Source organism: Malaclemys terrapin, chromosome 8, assembly GCF_027887155.1.
Source record: "Malaclemys terrapin pileata isolate rMalTer1 chromosome 8, rMalTer1.hap1, whole genome shotgun sequence".
In the NCBI taxonomy this organism is placed as follows: Eukaryota; Metazoa; Chordata; order Testudines; family Emydidae; genus Malaclemys; species Malaclemys terrapin.
Genome location: NC_071512.1, coordinates 7,913,485 through 7,930,666, shown reverse-complemented (window position 1 = coordinate 7,930,666; position 17,182 = coordinate 7,913,485). Strand labels below are relative to the sequence as shown.

The following is a 17,182-nucleotide window of genomic DNA, read 5'->3' as shown; positions in this document are numbered from 1 at the left end:
AATTAGAAGAAGACAAATTATTATATCCATTTATGTATTAAGAATATAATCAGGAGAAAATACAGGGTATATTCCTGCTGGAGAGTTTAACAACTCACCTGCAACACACAAACTAGCAAATGAAAATGTTTCTGCCTCTTTCTAAAAGAATTATCCAGATTCTGGTCAAAACATAATAACTCCTACAGTACTAATGTGCTGTTTGAACTCTGAAGTTCCAAAGCATAAGTGGTTTGTTTATTAATATACTGGAAAAATAGAGTTGTGTGAGAAAGGCAAGAGTGGGTGGATATATCATACCCTTAGACTATTATTGTCACCTTGCCAAAAACAGAAAATTCTGCCAAAATCCGTGATTTAAGCTGTCAGAAACTGGCATTTACTTTTCCCCTTCTACTTGGATAGTGTTTTGTTTAAACTCATAAAAAAATCTGAGATAGTCTTGAATCAGAACATACATTTGCCATGTTTTTTCACATCTGTTCTCTCCCAGCACATTCCATTTATTAAAAAACATGTCTGCAGAACCTTTATATATAAAGAAGAATACCCCAGTGTCCCCAGTGTTTAGGAGGTTGATTTTTTGAACAGCTGGAATAAAGTCCCCATTTCCCTTGTTATAAAGGAACAGAAAAAGAATGAAGTACGGACACAAATGTTAGAAAAATGCTGCTCTCAAGTTCACCTTACAGTATCTGTAATGTAAAATTCACTACAATCAATGCCAAGGTGGAGCAAATGTGACATCATCCTTTTAAACCCTATGGAAGCAGGACATCATTCCCTCAACTAGAAACTGGCTCCTCCTATGACCTCTAGTTGCATCCCGGAGAAAGCCCAGCCATGCACCTATCATTCTTCCCTGTGATGTGCTCAGTGGATAGCCAGCTGAACCCAGTTCTACAGCTGCTCCATCATTTCAAATGGGAAATGGAGTCTCCAGATGCAAGACTGAACTGGAATAATGATACCCAGAAAGCCAGAGAAGAGAGGTCAGCTAGTATCTTCCTTTAAAGAAAACAATGGCTTAGTAGTCAAACACTTGATCCAGTAAAAAAAAAAAAAAAAAAAAAAAAAAAGAATTTCATGAAAATTTTCTTGACATTGTTCCTCTTTTTTTCAAAATGTCAAAACATTGAAAATGTTCAACCAACTGGTGAAAAAATGGGGTGAGAGTTGGGAGGGAATTTTGCAAAACTTTTCATCAAAATTTTCTGTGATTTTTCTTTTAAATTTTCATTGAAATTTTGAAATTTGAAGAATTTCAAACATCTCTACTTAAAATAGTCATCCCTTCCCCAAGCAGAAGTCTGAATTAATTCAAATAAACTCAGAGTCCTAAGCCCAGCAGGATCAGACTCTCTCTTCATCACCCTCTTCATTAAGCACGCTTCTTAACTCTTAATTACAGTTTGCTTACCTTTCTATTACTAAAAATAACAATTTGTATTGTGGTAGCTCCTTCTACCCCCATGTGCAAGGTGCTGTATAAACACAGAACTGCAGTGTACTTGCGTATAGTTGCAGGTTGAACTATAATGTTGCAACATAATTGTCATTTTGGCTTTGTAATTGCTATATTATGCCTACCAGACTGTTACAATAGGGTTATTTTCAGACAGCTCTATGAGAGAAAGGCATACACTAGGTCTCTACACTTTACTGAGGTGTTTTGAGATACTGCTGTCAAGGGTCTTCCTCTAGCAAGTACAGCATGCCAATATTTGAGCTGAGCTATCAAAACTGAAATATGATTTGTGCTTTTTTGTGTATCAAACTCCTACTCCTGAGGAATATTTACCATCTAAAAACAAAAATACTGCCATAAGGTGTGAATAAAATTAAATCTCTTTTGTTTAAAAGGAAACGGCTTGACAGAGATATTCTCCAACATTATAGTAATGGCATCAGCATGTATTAATATAACAAATTCCATCATGTGACTCCAGGAGGAGGGGCCCTAGGCACATGCCAATTGCCTTAGTCCAGCTCTGTCCAGGGGTGTATCTGAATCCCACTGAAAGTGAGCCAGCTCGATGAGCTCACCAGAGAACATCTGCACAATCTACTTTGATTGGCATCTCATTTTGATGTTTCAAGTGGGTGAAGCTTAGGAAACCGCTACTACTTTTTGTTTTCAATTCGAGCCCTGTGTAACTTACATCACCATATGCTCCGAATATGGCCTGAAGGAGAAGAGATATTATTTGCCTTTTTTATAATTCTACAGCCTGGTCTCTGTTAATGTGTAGCATTCTAACAAGTTTATGTGCTTCATTTCTGCCACTGAAATGGCTGGAATTTACAAATGTATCACAATTTTATATTTGTCTTTAGAAGTTGGTACTGAAGGGCCACATAATTACAGGGACATTGAGGACCCTTGGAAAAAAGCCTTCTGTTGATGGCAATCACACTCTAGTACTGTACGTAATAACAGAAATGCAACAAACTAACACTAAAGTATTAGGTTGCTCTTAAATTATCAGTAATAAATTAATTTACTATACTGTACAACAGAGTTGGGCCCAAAATGTGGCTGCTTTTTGCTTTGCCACCCAAACAATCCAGTCAATAGCAGTATTAATATTAGCTGTGAAAACATCCACTTACAAGATTTGTATCCATTGCTCACTCAGCTAAAAAGGCACTTGGCAAAAACAGCTACTGTACATGTAGGTAGAAAATTCTTTTCTATACAAGACTGCTTATGTCAGACAATGCAGACTTCTTGGCAGCTTTGAGACTCCTTTTAATACAGCTCTTTCCACAACATATTGAGTCAAATTCTACCCTCAAACATGGATACACAATTCAATGGGAGTTCCATATCTGTGTCTGAGGACACAACATCTTATTCCTCTGGGGTGAAATTAACCACCCCCAATGGCACCCCATCCCCCATGAAGAGGGTGCCAGCACAAAGCCCAGACACCACTGCCCCCACTGCAGCCTTCCAAGGTGGCCTGGGCAGAGCCAGTGTGAACAATGTTTCCCCCGCGTTTGAAACGTGTACAGGAACCACCGCATTGCTGCTCTACTTGTGATGCCCCGGGGTTGCTCTTACATAGGCTTGTAATGTGCCAGCTTCATAGGGTGACCAGATGTCCTGATTTTATAGGGACAGTCCCGATTTTTGGGTCTTTTTCTTATATAGGCTCCTATTACCACCTACCCCGCTGGCCTGAGTTTTCACATTTGCTGTCTGGTCTCCCTACAGCTTCACCACGGGTGAATTACCACTCCTATCTGTACATTAAAAGGGGAAAAGATCTGCCACACTAGCAAGTGTTTAAGGTGGCTGCAATGCTTGTTTAATCTAGCCCAACCTTCCCCCACCCTTCCACGTATAAAGAGCAGAAAAGGTATTTCCACTCTCAAGGACAAACAGCCAGAGGTAGCAGATCATAGAGGCTGCTTACTAGATACATGCTTTTAGCTATGCTTTAGACACCAGTTGTCATTAACATCTCAGCCTTGCCTTTATACTGGATATCTGTGTTCTCCGTGGGAAGTGGCTTCTTGACAGCTGCTCTGCGATATACCACATGCGTCCTGCCTCCGTCTTCCTCCTGACTGCCCTTCTCCTGAGGCTCAATGAAGAACTCGTCTTTGTCTGTGCGAATCATGCCAGCCTAGGAATGACAGGACAGAGATGGAACATTTTAAGTTACTATGCATACAGCAGATATTGTGAGTAAACAGTTACAATATGCTTAAGCACACTTTAGCACTCTCCAGAGAGCAGTTAGAGTGCAGGGAGTAAACGAGATGAATTCTTTATTAGAGCAAAATGTAGCATTAATGCCTCAACTTGACAAGGAAGGACAAAGGTAAAACACCAGACCAAAGGGATTTCTACTAGAATCTAATTAGCAAGGGTTGGGACTAAAATATGTATGTGGAAATGGATTCTCAATTAGAAATCAACTACAAAGAAACAGGTAATACGACTATAGTGATTTGTCAGCCACAAATTGCTCCAGTGTTGTATGAATACCCATGCCTGCTAAATACAGGATCAATTCCGCATCATGAGCCGTCCCAGATGTACAATTCTGTGGTGCTTGATCAGACCTTTCTATTCAGAGACAAGATGGTGAAGTGCTAAGCCTGGTTAGCTGGCAAATAAGCTTTGTACATTTTTCTCCTGCATTAATGCATCATGTAAAGATGACACAAAGGACTGAACTGGCACAAACTCTCTTAGCCAGTTAGCAAAAAACAATTAAAATATAACTTTTCTGTAATAAGTTTCTAAGGGATAAAAGCTTAAAAATCCAAACCAGGACAAATATACTGGTATGAAAAACTGAAAACCTTACTTGTCCATTGAAGCACAAAAGAAAAGCTTGACACAACCATCTCAGCATGTCCACTGCTAACAAGAGCAGTGTGAAAGTCATTAAGATAGTTTGTTTTTTACTACCATAGCAAACAAGCTATCTTTCCAACATTTTTATTTGGATGGAAAAATATCTAGCCTTTCACCGCACGTTTGTGTAATGTTATAGTACTGCTCTGCCGAGGAAGGTTAAGATAGTCGACAATTGGCTTTCATTGATTTTCCTGACAAGATGGGTACATATGTGTTTGCACATCTACATTTGAGAACTTCAACTAAAGAACTCTAGTTTTGTAAACAGAAAGCCTTGATTATGATGACATGAAACACAGCAAGAGAAATTCTTAATAGTACTGAATGTACTATCACCACCAAACGTAGCCTTCTGGAAGCTGGCTCCTTCACCTCTTAACTCCCTTTTCTTTATTCTGCTAATCAGTGACACTAGGGCAGGGATGGCCAACCTGAGCCTGAGAAGGAGCCAGAATTTACTAATGTACATTGCCAAAGAGCCACAGTAATACGTCAGCAGCCCCTCATTAGCTCCCCCACCCCGCTCCCAGCATCTCCCACCCACCAGCAGTCCCACCGATCAGCGCGTCCCCCTCTGTCCCTGCACCTCCCAATCAGCTGTTTCGTGGCACGCAGGAGTCTCGGGGTGGGGGAGAAGAAAGGGGAGGAGTGAGGGCACTGCAGGCTGAGGGGAGGGGGCGGGAAGGGGTGGAGTGGGGGCAGGGCCTGTGGCTGAGCAGTGAGCACCCCCCGGCACGTTGGAAAGTTGGCACCTTTAGCTCCAGCCCTGGAGTCGGGGCCTATACAAGGAGCCGCATATTAATTTCTGAAGAGCCGCATGTGGCTCTGGAGCCACAGGTTGGCCACCCCTGCACTAGAGAGTCAACCACCAGTAAGCACAGTACCCCCATTCGATCACCAGACTTACCGCATGTGCAAATTAGTGTGTCTGCACATTTATACCACACTCATTATCGTGGTATCTAAACACCTTGGATTCCAAATTATTTGTAGGCCACAGCACTCCCAAGAGAACCAAAAAGGGACCCAATTTCTGGCCCCTTTGAAGTCAATGTCCAAACTACCGTTGTTGTCATTTGGACACTTCACCATACCCCAAATCAGGGGTCGGCAACCTTTCAGAAGTGGTGTGCCGAGTCTTCATTTATTCACTTTAATTTAAGGTTTCGCGTGCCAGTAAGACATTTTAATGTTTTTAGAAGGGCTCTTTTTCTATAAGTCTATAATATATAACTAAACTATTGTTTTATGTAAAGTAAATAAGGTTTCAAAATGTTTAAGTTTAATTTAAAATTAAATTAAAATGCAGAGTCCCCCTAGACCGGTGAGGAGGACCTGGGCAGTGTGAGTGCCACTGACAATCAGCTCGCATGCCGCCTTCAGCACGCGTGCCATAGGTTGCCTACCCCTACCCCAAATGCTAAAATTTTAATACAGTGCAAGTGCACAGAAATACTTTTGCTACAAACAGTAAACTACTTTTGCTGCTGCTATAAATACAGCATGCTCTTGGATTCCCTTCTTGAAAAAATGTCAGGTTCATTTGTCATGTCTTAACTTACATTAGGCAAGACTTCCAGTCCTAGATTTGATTTATTTTTATATATATAGTGTCTATAAAAACAGATTAAAGGGGAAGGATTAAAGAAACAAAATTATATTCAAGCCGTTCAGGTTGCTACTCTGTTGCCTATACAGCGAGCAAACTGAATTTGAAATCCTGTCCTGGTTCTTTTTATCTAATTTAGATTCTACATCAGACACAAGGAAGGTGAAACCGGCTCAGCAGCCAAGCAAGCTCAGACAACCAGGAAAACAAACGCTAAACTGGGTAAAAAGCAATTGATCTTGTCCTTGTAAACCAGAGTGTGTACAAAGAAACTTGGGAATTGATGTTCTGTTGCTTTATATCTTTTTTTAAAAGTATACATATGCCAAGAGCTAAACTTTGCATGAAATATGCACAACTACAGATCAAGAAAGGAGCAAAAATTTGCATGCTCCGACAGAAGCACAGACTATGATGAGCATGTCATATTTAAACCCAGTGCAAAGATACACGTGGCTTAACTGCTACATGATATAGGTGTACAGTTGCCATTTACAATTAACATATAAGTGGGCAAATATAAAGCGTATGCATTCCTAGATGAATTAAAGTCACCAATAATAAAGCAATTAATGGTGGATCTTAATAATTCATGGAGGGTTTAATAGGCAAAGCCACCTCATGATGCTAGGAAAATTGCTGCTGTGGTACTGAAGTCAGCCTGATGAACTAAAGGTAACTTAAACTGGGGTTTAAGCTTTCAAACCAAATGAATAAGAATTAGAAAATTCTTGCAATCAGTAATCAAACAGCTCTTCCAAAAACACAGATCTGAAAAACAAACTTGGGGGGAGGGATAGCTCAGTGGTTTGAGCGTTGACCTGCTAAACCCAGGGTTGTGAGTTCAATCCTTGAGGGGTCCACTGGGGGATCTGGGGCAAAATCAGTACTTGGTCCTGCTAGTAAAGGCAGGGGGCTGGACTCGATGACCTTTCAAGGTCCCTTCCAGTTCTAGGAGATGGGATATCTCCATTAATTATTTTATTAAACTTGCTCCCAGGGTGTTGCTGCTCTTTGAAAAAGAAAAAGGAATTTGTTCAGGTTGAATGAAGCACCACAGCTGGTTGAGAAAATGAAGACACTAGCCTGAGCAGGCTAAACACAAGACCAGACAACAAAAAAAGATACCCTAGCATGCTGGGAAGTTTCAGGGAATCCTGAATAAACTGGCTGTGAGACTACACTATAAGGTGCTGTGGAACAGGAAGGTCCTCTACAGAGATGTCTTTTCTTCTAGGACAAATCACCAAGGTTTAGATCCCACTCAAGATCAGGGGGGTTAAGCTAGGCTTTGCAGTTCAGGTCTGAGGTTGAGTCTAGAAATGAACAAAAAATGGATCCATCCCTCAGAAAGGTTCAACTAAAAATTTGTTTTTGTCTAAATTCGCAGTGGAAAATTTCAATTTTAGGGCAGAAATCTGATAAATATTTCAGTTTGGAAAAGCTGCCATAGTGCCTTATGCTCCCATTCTCCATTGTAGGCACCCTGGTCAGACTACATTTTACCTGATGCATCTTGGTCTCCCCTCTTGGAGAGGGAAGCAGTGCAGTATGAAAGTCCTGCCTATGAAAGAGACTGGAGAAATGAGGCACCATTTCCAAACTAAAATATTTTGGGGTTTGGGCCTTCTGTTTGTCAAAAAGAAAATGAAAATTTTTCCATGGAAAGCATTCACACATTCAAAATGTGCCTTCATTTGTATACCGGTTTACCAAAATTGTGAGTACAATTATCATAACTGCATGTACAGGGCCAGATTCACCAGTACACTGCAGCTGCTTCTGTCCAGAGATGTAAACTCAGGTTAGTGGTCTCCGGGGTTTGCATTGCTCTGGTGAGCTAAGCCAGGTTTATGGCTGTTTTGCATTGCTGGACATCATAGTATACCAGTGAATGTGTGCAACAAATGTGTTTGTACCCATCTATCTGTGTGTGTGTGTGTGTGTGTGTGTGTGTGTGTGTGTGTGTGTGTGTGTAACTGCAGTAAACTGCACACACAGATATGGTAAAGTACAGCAAATGTGCTGCCACTCACAGGGAAATAATCAACATGAATAGTAGCTATTATTTTTATTTATTTATATACTAGATACTTTCCAAACAGAAAATTAGCCATAATCCAAGTCCTGAGGAGTTCACAATCTAAGTGATAATGAAGGTCATATGTAGAATTGAGCCCAATACTGGACCCAAACCTATTCTGGGGAAGTTCCACACTTTACAATCCACGCCTCTCTATGTAACAAGCTGAACTGAAATGTCAAATCTGCCGCCTCCATACTCCAAACACGGGGAAAGTATGGAATCAGATCCTGTTCCAGATCCGAGCTTTACCACTCAGGCTATCACATGCAGACCTCTGAGGAAAGATGCTAACACAGGTCTAGAAGAAAGGTGTGGTTTAAGTGTCTAGAGCAGAGGACTGGGTATCAGGAAGTTCTAAGGACTCCTGCCTACCTGGTACCTCTGAGTGAGTCATTTAACCTCTGTAGCTCATTTGCCCATCTGTAAAATAGGGATAATACTTACCTATCTCATAGGGGAGTTATGAGGGCTGATTAGATAAGGTTTGTCAAATGCGTTGATATGAAAAGCTCACTGTAATTGCTAAGTATTTTTATTATTGTTTCTACCCAGGAAATCAGAAAAAAATAGTTCTTGCTATAGTACATCTGTGGATACAAACTCAACATCATGAGCTTTTATGACCCAGCAAATAGTGTAATATGTGCAACTCAAAAGAACTCCAAGTCAAAGGCAGAAGAGGTGTTCGCATGAGCATGAACATGCCATTTACATGACAAGTTCTTTTCTTCACTGTTGCCATATCCCACACTAGTGACAACACTGTTTGTGCCAAGAAAATAAATGTTTGAAGATCTCAAAGTTTAACAATCACTATCATCATTATAATGTTACAGTAATTTCCTGGAGAGTATTTCTAGATGGCAAAAACTGAAAGATCAAATTCTTTGTGGAACTGAAAGCAGAATTTGGTTCAAAGGTTAGTCCAGAGGAAATTCAACAAGTCACTGAAGATCATCTGGATTTACCCCAGTGGAAAGTAAAGCAGAATTGGGCCCATTCACTATTAAGTTACCAATTTTTGGAGCAGAGGAAGGGTAATTGCTTCAAGAGAACTAGAAGTTCAAAAGTAGCTGCAAAGAGCAGTGTCTTTTGTATTCTGTTCTAGCTTTTTATTTTTAGTCAATGCCCAGGACTGTTGCATATTCATTAGTCACCTATAAACAATGCCTCCAGTTTACTAGGATTCTCGAGCCACAGTAAATGCTGTGTAATTCAGGACCAGACATGGAATTCAGCGCTAGCCATAGAAATGACTTGAAACTCTGCAAGAAATGCTGAGCTGACTCTTCTCCGTTCCCCATTTGTTTTGGGGTGCTTATACTGGGGGAAGGCTATTGCTAAATCATCCCTGCCCGGAATACCTTACCCCCTAGCTTGTACAAAACACTAATGAAAAGAAAAAGTATTTGCCTTTGGGATGCACCGAAGTATCTAATAGCCCATAGTCTCCAAATATTTCCCAAGAGAGGATACCCCTAGGCCCTCCTTCCAAAGGCTTTATATCCTCACCACAAATTACTCAAGTCAAGCACCTCTTAGAGCTCATTAACAAGCATCAAGAAGTGGAGCAGAAGAAGATACTTAATCATAAGGAAGATGCAGTTAAGAGAACAAACCCTCCTCAGATTAGTAAGAAAGTTATTTGGGAGTCTAAACCACATAGGGGGCACTTCAGAAAGAAAGCATGGAGAATGCTATCCCATCGAGGAAAAGGAGACACTGATGAGCCTATTAAGCCATGTGGAAGTTGGAGAGTATGGAGGCCCACCAAGCCTGGTAAAAGGGGCGTGTGCAGTGCACCTCCTAACACTGGCCAGCGGGATCTGACAGGACATTTTAAGGACTGCAGGAGCTCAGTGTTCACCATTCCACTAATATCATGCGCTCTCTTCTCCACTGTGCTCCCTATAGGCTAGATCACAAACTGATGAGCTATCCCAAAGTTAGGACCTGACCAACAAAAAGTTTATCAGGGACACTAAAAATCACATTTAACATAGCCCAGCAAACTAAGTGTGATCTCCCTCCTGCATATTTTCTCCCTCATATTTTTGTTATAAAAGCTGCAGAAAAAGTTAGAAGGCTGTTTGGAGTCTGGGGAATACATTTTGGATTATCCTAAATCAGATTTCTTGTCTAATTTAATTCAGATGTGGTAGAAAAATCCCAACCTAGCAATTTTGAGGATGATATGCCTTTGTTGGATTGTAGAGGGAGGAAGATGGGGCAAGATTGGGATTAAAACAGAAACTGAGTTCCAATTTAAAGGGATGACAACACACAAAACCCTCCCATCAGATCTCTGAATATTTTGCCCTACTAGAGTTGTAGCTAATATCTGAGATTGCTAAAAATATAAGGAAGTGAGTAAAAAAAAAAAAAAAAAAATGTTCTGTTTTTCCATTTACTCACTTAGGCCTGGTCTACACTACGGGGTTAGGTCGAATTTAGCCACGTTAGGTCAATTTAAAAACAAATGTGTCCACACAACCAACCCCGTTCCGTCGACCTAAAGGGCTCTTCAAATCTACTTCTGTACTCCTCCCCGGCGAGGGGAGTAGCGCTAAAAAATCGACTGTGCTGGGTCAAATTTGGGGTAGTGAGGACGCAAATTGACGGTATTGGCCTCCAGGAGCTATCCCAGAGTGCTCCATTGTGACCGTTCTGGACAGCACTTTGAATTCTGATGCACTATCCAGGTACATAGGAAAAGCTTCAGGAACTTTTGAATTTCATTTCCTGTTTGGTCAGCGTGGCAAACGCAGTAGCACAGGTGACCATGCAGTACCCCCAGAATCGTAGAGCGTAGAATGTTTCTACGCTCCCCCTATCATCTCTGTCCCTGAGATTAGTGCAGATTAGAAGGCAAAAAAAATGCACTCGCGATGACATGTTTTCCAAGCTCATGCAGTCCTCCCACACTGATAGGGCACAGCTTAATGCATGAAGGCATTCAGTGGCAGAGGCCAGGAAAGGACATGATGAAGCATCTGTTGGGGGGAGCAAACAGACATGATGATGAAGTGTCTGTTGGAGCTGCAGGAAAGCCAACAAGAGCACAGACCCCCGCTGTATCCACTGTATAACCGCCTATCCTCATCCCCATGTTCCATAGCCTCCTCACCCAGATGCGGGGGGAGGGGGGAAAAGGGGAGGCTCCGGGCACCCAGCCACTCCACTGCAGAGGATGGCCAAAGCAACAGAAGGCTGTCATTCAAACAATTTGATTTTTAGTGTGGCTACAATAAGCAATGTGGCCTTGTCCTTCCTTCCTCCCCCACCCCACCCGAGCTACCTTGTCCGTTATCTCATTTTTTTAATTAAGAAAGAATACATGGTTTCAAAATAATAGTTACTTTATTTCAAAGGGGGGAGGGTGGTTAGCTTACAGGGAATTAAAATCAACAAAGGGGGTGGGTTTGCACACCGAAGCCTGGCCAGTCATGAAACTGGTTTTCAAAGCCTCTCTGATGCGCAGCGCGCCTTGCTGTGCTCTTCTAATCGCCCTGGTGTCTGGTGCAAAACGATTGTCTGCCGTTGCTTTCACCGAGGGAGAGGCGACTGATGAAATGTACCCCAAACCACCTGTGACAATGTTCTTTGTTCTATCAGGCACTGGAAGCTTAACCCAGAATTCCAAAGGGTGGCGGAGACTGCGGGAACTGTGGGATAGCTACCCACAGTGCACCGCTCCGTAAGTCGATGCTAGGCATGGTAGTGAGGACGCACTTCGCCGACTTAATGCGGACATACGCAATCGACTGTATAAAATCGATTTCTAAAAATCAACTTCTATAAAATCGACCTAATTTCGTAGTGTAGACATACCTTTAGAGGGAACATTCCAAAAGGCATAACTGGCAGTCAAGTGTCTAACCCTGATTGACAGTCAATGTAATTTCACCATAGAAGAGCTTTGTGAATTACAAGTGAGGGAATTAATAATTGCCTTAGAACAACAAAAGTAGCTAAGCAAGTAAGTAAACATACCTAGTTTCCCACTACATGGTGGGAAAGAAAAAAGGAAGGCGGCAGCAGGGTCCAATGGATTTAGCATGGAACTGAGAACCAGGAAATGAGCTTCAGACTGTGACCTCTCAGCCACATTTAGTATAGCTGCTGCACCCGACAGGCCATTGTGTCCCAGGTGACATTCACCCCAAGAAACATTTGTCACCACCCCCTCGCTTTTTCTGGGAAATTCCATTGGTTCTCTGTGGCCCTTGCACCTCCTGCCTTTCTATCGCTTGGGACCTGTGCCAGGGTTTCCAACAGTATTGTAGAGTTCAGTTCAAAATATGCCTCTCTTCTAGTCCCCTCAACTACTACCACCACCTCCTCTCCTATTTACAGGGCATTACTCCAGGTTTCACAGCTTTAGCTCTTATAGCTAATTAAATGTCTTCTGTAGCTCTGTGCTCAGTGAGCGACTTAGCTGTCTTCTCATTCACATTGACATCACAGCTTCATGTCCTAGGCTGTACTCAAGTAAACTCACTAACTACTGCTGCTTCTACTCCTTCAAGACTCCAGAATTTGGGACCGTCCTGTAGCTTCAAGTTTAATTAATGAGCACTTTTTTCCTAATTAGCATGGACTTATAGAATTGCTTATTCCACACAAGGATGGATTTACCTCCCAATAGCCAAGGAAAGGAAGAATAGGATTAAATGTGCATTACCTACAAATTAATATTTTAAGAAATAAATCCAAGTCTTCGATTAATTAGTCAATTAATAAAACAGTAGCTTACAAGAAATCAGAACACTTTGGAAGCTCCTAGAGACAACAATTTTGCTGTGTAAAGACAGCAATCCCCCATCCTTGTGGAATATTTGATTACATTCAAACAAAAAGGCAACCAACAACATGTGGGTATACATGAGCTGCACACTAACAAATCCAAAAAATGATCTTAAATTTCAGTTACATGTGCCAATTTGATAACTAACCAGTAATAAATACTTAAAATGACTATACTGTATTACCTTCTGATTCGTACTGATCAATTAAATCACAGAAGCAAAGAACCCTACAGGTTTGCATTTCATTGTTTAGCTTCAAAGAGATTTGCTAGGCAATTCAAAATGGGAAAAGGTTGTATTTACACAGGAACAAGGTGGCTAGGCAAGGTCTTAGTCAAGCATATGGAAATCAAATGCATTCTGGGCACAGACATCTCTTAAAATATAATAATAAAACTTGGCACTGATCTAGCACATTTCAGTAGAGAATCTCAAAGAACTTTAAACATTTTATTTTTATTTATAGGTTTTCTATGGAATCTTATCACTATGGAATATGGGCCTCTCTCAATCAATGGATTTATCTCCACAACATCAAAGTAAGGCAGAGAAATATTATCCCATTTTCACTGAAGGGGAACTGAGGCACAGAGAAAATAAATGACTTGTCCCAGATCTCACAAGAAATGTGTAGCAGAACCAGGAACAGAATATAGATCTCTTAAATTCATGCCTGTGCCTTAACCACCCAACCATCCTTACTCTCTTTGGAATAATGGATATGCATCATTATCCTCATTTTACAAATGGGGAAACATGGAGGCGCAGACAGCTGTAATGACTTGTCTCATTTGCACTGTGATTTAGAGTCAGAGTTGTGAAACCCAGCTCTCCTGACTCCCAATCATGTGTGCTACAAGTCATCTCACAGATGCTACATAAACTATTGAAGGATTAAAATAGTTTAAGTTAGAAAAATGCACAAGGTGGGAAATGGAGCAGCTTACATTTTTAATCCTGTTTAGCTTCTTTCACTCTGTAAAGATTGTAAAAAGCTTCTTATGACATATTGTGTTTGTTTCTTTAAGAAGATGCCTTGAACTACAGGGTCAGAATTGCATAGTATGGTAAATCTATTTTTCTTTTAACTGAACAGAAGTACTGAAAAGTTGCATAAAACATTTCAAACATGTTGGCACATATTGTACTGTGTTACTACTGCCCTACAGCTACAATGATTTATACAGTCCCGAGGGGGAGTTTTAAACTGAATGCATGAATTTTTCTTATTGTCAACTAGAAATCAACCGTTTTGCAGCTTCTTTCATGCCCTTCTACAGTTATGCAACATGGTTTCCAGTTTCATTGGATGTAAATAAAAAAACGGAATGATCTACCTACATGTTCCAGGGCAATACCCTATCTGATGTATTAGTCTGTTTCTCCACATTCAGTACAAGGTAACCCCAAGCAAATGAAAGGGAAATAATTTATACCAACATAAGGCCTCTCTGCCAATGGAATTTCACTTCTACCTCCAATAAAGCTTTGTCAGTGCAATCACATTACGTAGTGGCTAAGACAATCACAGATAATAAATAACAATGACAATAGCCAGATCCTCAGCTGGTGTCAACTGAAGTCGCTGGAGCTACATGAGTTTACACCAGCTGAAATTCTGGCCCGATATTTTGCATTTATGTTACACCTTTCGTCATAGAAACGCAACACTTTTTTGGGGGGCGGGGGGGACACAATTGTGGGGTATGTTAAGTATTATCCCCATTTAATATATGGGAAAATAGACACAGAAGTAAAAAGATTTTTCCAAAGTCCCATAGCAACTCATGTCTGCCACTGTGAATAGAACCCAGGAGTCCTGACTATCAGTCCCCTGTTTCTACCACTAGACACCACAACCGAAGTTGCTTTAGATAACTCTTCTCCTAAAAGAAAGTGCACTGCTCAGAGAATCTCTGTGTAAATTATAGTTACTGAGATTCCACTGGAGGCTCCACATTAGCTACTGTGTTTTGAGTCAAATCTAGAATAAGCTTTCCCAACTACTATCAAGGGACTCAGAGCACAACTTCTTTTGGTGGCAGTTTTGCCTACCCTCTTTCAGATGCTTCCAGCTTCCAATGGGAGGATCCTTGTCTCGGAAGAGTTAAGCTGTCGATGTTTTATACCCTATAGCTTTTGAAACAAAAAGGCATCAGCTACTTCAGCAAGAAATGATGCCAGAAATGGAACATTTTGTCAACTCCATTAAGGTCCGTGGCCCTCAGGTTCCAAATGGGAAAGAGAAAAAGTTATTAAATAGCTGTTGAGAATGAAAATGATAAATGTGATAGATCCTATGCACTCAAGGGACTTCAGCTTGATTACTGTTGTTGCAAGCTGGGTGTAATAATTGCAGTTCTCTGCAACCCAGTTTCTCAATCTTGATCTTTCAGAGAAGAAAAGCATGAATATCAACTCCATGAATTTGCTAACAGCAAGAACCAAAGGGATTAACTGCATCCAATTTGAATTTAAGGCATCACCTGGAATGAAAGTTTCTGCAGTGACGTTAACCAAGACGAAGATGAATTCTACCTAAACAATAACAAACAAACAAAAACAAATAAATGATCATACCAACTGAAAAATGAACGCTTTCCAAATGGAAAACTGTTCATCTTGAACTCTCAGGAACAAGGTTGTTATCACGGAATGTTTCCTTCAGATGTATGTTTGCTTAGGGCATGATCCAGCTCCCACGACAGCCAATGGGAGTTATGGATTCATAGAATTTAAAGCCCGTAGGGACCATTACGATCATTTAGTCTGACCTCCTGCTTAACATGGGCCACAGACTTTCACCAAGTGATCATTGCCTCTAGTCCAACAAGAGCCTTCCCCTGATTTCAGTGGGAGCTGGATCAGACCCATAATGAACACAGGAGTATAAAACAGAGCATCGGTCTCGGCTCTGCTGAATGAGATAAAAGATTTCAGATCATAAGCTTATGTTGCAGACAAATGACACATGATGGAGAACTAAACTGAAAACTCTTTTGGGTTGAAACTGCATCTGAAGTTGCTACATACAAACATTAAAAAAGCCAGATGCTCAGCCGGTTCACTGTTGCCAAGGGAGCTACACTGATGCCAGGGAGAGAATTTAAGAATCCATGTGTAGCTCAATAAAACTAATCTGCCAATGTTGCAGCTACAGGTGCCTACTAGAAAGGTTTGTGAGATCACAAGGCCTGAATCGCTGTTGCCCTGCAACTTGGGCCATCAGTTACATTGATGAAAAGTAAGTTCAGAGACGGTGTAAACTGTTACCAAACCAGAATGGTGGCATTTCACATTCATTTTGCACTATTAATTAGTGCACAAGGGGCAGAGCAACAGTCAGGTCAACCCAGCTTCATTGCTCGGGGGTGTGTGAAAAATCCACACCTCAGAGAAGCGTAGTTAAGCCGACCTAACCCCCAGTGTAGACCAGGCTAGGTCAACAGAAGAATTCTGCCTCGGGGAGGTGGATTGTGTCTGCCAATAGGAGAACACTTCCCATTGATGTGAATGGTGTCTACACTGCAGTGGGGCCACTGTAGCGTTTCAAGTGTAGACAAGCCCAGAGACTCAGGCCCACAGTCCTGTGATATTACATGAGGTTATCAATGGCCTAAGAGTCACACAGTCCATTGCTTTTAAACTGAAGGTCTAACAGAGTGAGCTGAAACAGCAACATGACCATTTGGCACCATGTTGGGCATATTCTACTGACGGTCTTCTCTTAGGCTACATGTACACTTTGAGCTGGGGGCAGAATTCTCAGCTTGAGGAAACATACCCACGAGAGCTCTGACTGAGCTAGCACGCTAAATAGTGTAGCCCCAACAATGTAAATGGGAGGAAGGTCTAGCTGCCCCAAATACATGCTTGTCCAAGACCATATGCATATACGAATAGCAAAGGCAATACTTGGAAAGCAGTAAGGCAGAAAAATATAGACCGCAAATTAGAGAGGAGCTTTAAATGTCATATTGAGTGAAGTTCTTGGACCCCTCCCAAAGAAAGATGTCAACAAAAAGCAAGATTCAGAAGACGAGCTAAAATCATTAAGCCCTAGAGAAACTGACTTATTAGGAAAGATTAAATAAAGAATTCATACACCTCTACCCCAATATAACGTGACCCAATATAACACAAATTCTGATATAACGCGGTAAAGCAGTGCTCCGGGGGGGCAGGGCTGCACACTCCGGCGGATCAAAGGAAGTTCGATATACTGCGTTATAGGTGAAACCGCGTTAAGATTTTTTGACTCCCAAGGACAGCGTTATATCGGGGTAGAGGTGTTTGTGTAG

General features: G+C 41.3%; 1 protein-coding gene across 2 annotated transcripts in view; it reads right to left on the bottom strand.

The window, feature by feature from the left end:
- Positions 1 to 17,182, bottom strand: part of ADAMTS2 (ADAM metallopeptidase with thrombospondin type 1 motif 2) — a 265,090-nt gene that overhangs the window by 154,364 nt on the left and 93,544 nt on the right. For both annotated transcript variants that reach the window (XM_054037724.1, XM_054037725.1), the window contains exon 3: positions 3,482 to 3,635. In XM_054037724.1, the coding sequence (XP_053893699.1) occupies positions 3,482 to 3,635 (154 nt within the window). The remainder of the gene's footprint in view (positions 1 to 3,481; positions 3,636 to 17,182) is intronic.